At 50.9% G+C, this 4,535-nt stretch overlaps 1 protein-coding gene across 4 annotated transcripts; it reads left to right on the forward strand.

Moving 5' to 3' along the window:
- Nucleotides 1-1,219: 1,219 nt before the first annotated feature.
- Nucleotides 1,220-4,529, forward strand: LOC119345381 (protein PIN-LIKES 7-like). 4 transcript variants are annotated; one of them, XM_037615485.1, is made up of 11 exons: nt 1,220-1,385; nt 1,474-1,584; nt 2,198-2,408; nt 2,488-2,567; nt 2,765-2,889; nt 2,974-3,098; nt 3,189-3,389; nt 3,475-3,594; nt 3,686-3,786; nt 3,902-3,954; nt 4,075-4,529. In XM_037615485.1, exons 1-11 carry the CDS (start codon nt 1,339-1,341, stop codon nt 4,383-4,385), a joined length of 1,485 nt encoding a protein of 494 aa, XP_037471382.1. In that variant the 5' UTR covers nt 1,220-1,338; the 3' UTR covers nt 4,386-4,529. The 4 variants fall into 4 exon arrangements, with proteins under 4 accessions (XP_037471382.1, XP_037471384.1, XP_037471383.1 ...); XM_037615487.1 differs by having other exon boundaries at nt 1,367-1,385; nt 1,479-1,584; XM_037615486.1 differs by having other exon boundaries at nt 1,371-1,389; nt 1,479-1,584.
- Nucleotides 4,530-4,535: the final 6 nt, after the last annotated feature.

Below are 4,535 nucleotides of genomic sequence, written 5' to 3' on the forward strand. Positions count from 1 at the left end.
CGTTGGGGGGGGGGGGAGGGGGCAGGCCCTGCTCGTCCCCCCTGGCTCCGCCCCTGACGCCGCCAAGAAGAAGGCTGCCGACTAAGTTCCAGCCACTGCCTCCGCCTCGACCCTAGCCTGGCCTACTGGAGGGTATGATCTGTTCATCCCCTATTTACTCGCTCATGTGCTAACCAGATATGATGCGTTCATAGATGTCTCGGTTCTATGTTTGGTCCGAGCTCACATGTTTAGATTTCAGTTGAGGTTGATACTGTTAATGCTTGGTTCATGATTTGGTTAGGGATTAAATTCATCGAAAAAGTGCATTTCCAACACATGTTGCGTTCGACTCGTGGGCACCTGGGTATTTATTCTTTTTCTTGTGTAGGAACCTGCATTCAGCCCTGCCCTTGCCGCAGGTTACGGGATCACCATCATCGCCGCCCATCGTCATCGCCTCTGATAGACAAGTGGGACAATCATACGGTCTGAACTCACAAGTCTTGAATCCTTGTGCAATCTACTATTTTCCACACAATTAACCTTCCTAGCTTCAACCGACAGAGGGGTGTGTCGTAGTCATTGACTAGTGTACATCAGCAGCAAGCAGAGAAAGCTATAGCAGAAGAGAGCACGAGCAGGAGGGGGGACTATCCAGTGATACGACACCTTTTAAATGCTCCTATGATACCATTTAAAAATCAATTTTCAGTGTTGAATAAAATTCTGAAAAACAATCATGAATGAACACAAGGAATGTATCTACAACTCATAAAAATTTCAGCTTCAAATTCGAAATGCACATTGAGAAACGAAAAAGACAAATCCAGTTGTGAATATTGCCAATTATCCTGTTGTCTTTCGGTGACACTATTCATTCTAGATTAGTTATTTTTGTTTCTAAGTGTGTATTTTGAATTTGGATATGATTTTTTAGTAGTAGGAGGTTGAGTAGAGCTGTATCAATTAATCACTCTCTCTGTTCCGAAATAAGTGTCTCAACTTTGTACTAATATTAGTATAAAGTTGTACTAAGTTTTGATACACTTGTTTTGGAACGGAGGGAGAGTATTACTGAAGCCAAGGCGAGCCCAACTTGCTCTCGCTCTTTCGTAAAGAGGGGGAGACTTGGGACTGGATGCGTGTGGCGCGTGCGTGGTCAAAGAGATGGAGACGCGAGGCGATCGATCGGCTAGCTGATCGGGCAACCAGATAACCAACCATGTCCATGTGCGCTTTAGCCTGACTGCACGGGATTAGCAGAGGAAGGAGGAGGGAAGCGAGTAGGTAGCTAAGCGACAGACGGACGGACGGACGTCTGTGTTGGCGGCGGCTGCCTGCAGCACGGGAAGGTGGATGCGGTGTAGGCGCCATCTCTTCTCCGGCCCAGTCCGCCTGACTCTGTACGTACGTGTCTCCGTCGCTATCCTATTTAAACCTCCTCCTCCTCCTCCTCTCTGGGCTCTGACTGCATCGCATCCATCCATCCAGAGCAGGCTACCACCGTACGCCCCCTCCCCCGTCTCCGGCGGTCCGGCCACGAACAACTCCGGCGGATCTCTCCTTCCTCCTCGCTCCTCCGCCCCGCCGCGCATTCTTCAGGTAATTATTAAGCTTAATTACTTCGCTCCTGCGTCCGCGATCGAGCATGCAGCCGGCAGCTCCGTGCCGTGGGCGAGGGCCATCACCGTCTTTATTTGCTTTTCCTTCTTCTGGGAGCCCCGTCCGGCCATCTCCTACATGCTGCTGCGTTCCATGCTTTCTTCTTCCTCTTCTTTTTCTTCTTCAACCTTGGGGAACATTAGTAAGTTCCGTGAGTCTTGGAGAGTTTGCGTCCGTCCGTCCGCTTGAATCGTCGCCGGCAGGTTTTCTTTTCCTCAAACGCTTGTGCTGCCTGTCTAAACGCACAAGTGCTTTACGCCTTCGCCTCCTCCACCTGTATGCTGACAAGGCAGGCATACATCTTGCAACTTGCTGCCGTCTCTTTCGGATCACAGTACAACTACTAGCATATACCAGAAGCTAGCAGTCTAGCAGCAGCAACAAAGATTTCGTAAATAGTAGATAAAAGCTTTAGCTCCCCGGAGCAATGCCATCCAGACTTATTGCGGCTACCGGCAGTTCCGTGGATCATCCAGCCATTTTGATCTCTGTTGTCGCTCTCTTATCTGAATCTGTCAGGAGGCGTGTCTGAAAACCATCCTTGACACCACAGGACAGAAGCTAAGCAGATCAGCAGGGGACTGAGGAGGAGACTTGATCCTGCTCCTACATCAGGGCCGGCCGGGAAGATGGGTTTCCTGTCGCTGCTCGTGGTGGCCTCCATGCCCATCGTGCAGGTCCTGCTCATCGGCGTCATCGGAGCCTTCCTCGCCTCGGGGTACAGCAAGGTCCTCACCGCCAGCGCCCGCAGGGACATGAACAAGGTCATCCAGCTTCCATTGGCACATGCAATTCTCTTACATCCTTACCATCATACTTACTGCCTTCGGTTTTCTTGGGCAGGTTGTTTTTACAGTCTTCACCCCATCTCTCATCTTCGCCAACCTCGCCAAGACGGTCACACTCTCCGACGTCATCTCCTGGTGAGTCAGTGCTTTCGTCAGGCTTCATGCAATTCGGTGAACATATGCCAGAGTTAGCACCATGCTTCCATTTACAAGTTCTCTGAATGTCAAAGAAGACACACATTTTTTCCCCAAGAGTCAAAACATTCAGTAAACATGTCTGCATAAACATCCAGCTCAAGTGGACTGACACGGATAAGATTTGCATCATACAGGTGGTTCATGCCGGTGAACATAGCAATCACATTCCTGGTTGGCAGTGCTCTAGGCTGGCTAGCGTGCAAGATCCTGAAACCGCCGCCGCATTTCCGTGGCCTCATCATGGCCTTCTGCTCAGCAGGTACACAATGTCAGACTTTGAGTTGCCATGCTGATGTTGGTATTATGGTATTAACAGTGTCCGGCATCGACCAAACAAATGTAGGAAACCTCGGAAACTTGCTGCTGATCGTCGTCCCGGCCGTTTGCGACGAAGACGGTAACCCGTTTGGGAGCGACCGGAACCAGTGCCGCTCGCGCGGCCTCTCCTACTCGTCGCTGTCCATGGCTGTAAGCAGAATTTACCACCAGTACCAGTTGCTCGTCCCTCTGACGCCGCCGAGAGATCAGGCCGTTAATTCACTCTGAGGATGTCTGCAGCTCGGTGGCCTCTTCATATGGACGTACACCTACAGTCTGATGCAGAAGTCTGGCAAGCTGTACCACAAGATGCAGTCCAAGAGCATCCAGTGCCCGGCCGACAGTGACGAGGAGCATCTCGAGGGATTCAAAGCCGGCGACGAGGAAGCGGCTCTCCCGGCGTCCGCTAGACCTGAAGAACAGAATGAGGGGAGCCAGATTGTAAGTTCAGAATTCTTCATGTTGGTTGGTTGGTTCTAGGGAGCATCTCCAGAGTTCAGAGAAACTGACTAGGACAAAAATGCAGGAGGCTCCACTCCTGTCGTGCGAGAGCGATGTCGCCAACAACAAAGGGTTCTGGACGAACCTGAAGGAGGCCGTGCACCAGCTCATCGAGGAGCTCATGGCGCCGCCGACCATATCCGCGGTACGTCTCTGCCAAACAAACTGCAACATTTATCATTTCTAGGGGAAAGGTTTTTTTTTTACTGAATTCGGTTTTAACTGCATCCTGGCAGATAATTGGATTCGTTGTTGGGCTAGTGCCATGGCTGAAGTCGCTGATCATCGGCGAAGGCGCCCCTCTCAGAGTTATCCAGGATTCTCTGGAGTTGATGGGGTACAAAGCAACATACCTGCTGATGAAACTTTTTCCTGTATTCATTTTGAAAGCTCTGAACGTAATTCAGTATTCATCCAGTCTCACTCCAATGACTTCGTACTTCCATTTGCAGCAATGGCACTATACCCTGCATCACCCTCATCCTCGGAGGAAACCTGACCCAAGGTAGGGATCTGACACATCACTGTCCCGACCATCAAGATCATTTGGTAGCAGTTCATCCGCATAGTGTCGTGTCGTCCCCGAAAAATATTCTCTGAAGTCACTTTGAAAATTCTTCTGTAGGGCTGCGGAAGTCGGTGCTGAAGCGCACGGTGATCATGGCGATCGTGTGCATCCGCTACGTGGCTATGCCGGTTATCGGGATCGCTGTCGTGCGCGTGGCACACGGCGTTGGGTTCCTTCCCCACGACCCGCTCTACCGCTACGTGCTGATGATGCAATCCGCCCTGCCGCCCGCCATGAACATCGGGACCATGGCACAGCTGTTCGACGTCGGGCAGGAGGAGTGCTCGGTGATCTTCCTGTGGACGTACCTCGTCGCGGCCGTGGCGCTCACCACCTGGTCCACCGTTTTCATGTCCATCCTCTCCTGAAGCAGGCAACCACGAGCAGTTCAATTTTGTAAGGGGTCAGGGAGAATTCCCGTAGATTCCATTTGTAAAGTGTTCATTACAGAGTTTGTAAGTAGACACGCCATTCTTTCTGTATACTAAATACTAGTCCATTTTTTCTGGAAAAATATA

The sequence above is a fragment of the Triticum dicoccoides genome, unplaced genomic scaffold (assembly GCF_002162155.2).
Source record: "Triticum dicoccoides isolate Atlit2015 ecotype Zavitan unplaced genomic scaffold, WEW_v2.0 scaffold231355, whole genome shotgun sequence".
Lineage (NCBI taxonomy): Eukaryota > Viridiplantae > Streptophyta > Magnoliopsida > Poales > Poaceae > Triticum > Triticum dicoccoides.

Coding starts and splice junctions, on each gene's coding strand:
- LOC119345381 (XM_037615485.1), top strand. CDS start 1,339: ATGCGGTGTAGGCGCCATCTCTTCTCCGGCCCAGTCCGCCTGACTCT. Junction 3,390..3,474: donor AGAATGAGGGGAGCCAGATT/GTAAGTTCAGAA, acceptor ACAAAAATGCAG/GAGGCTCCACTCCTGTCGTG. Junction 3,955..4,074: donor CGGAGGAAACCTGACCCAAG/GTAGGGATCTGA, acceptor ATTCTTCTGTAG/GGCTGCGGAAGTCGGTGCTG.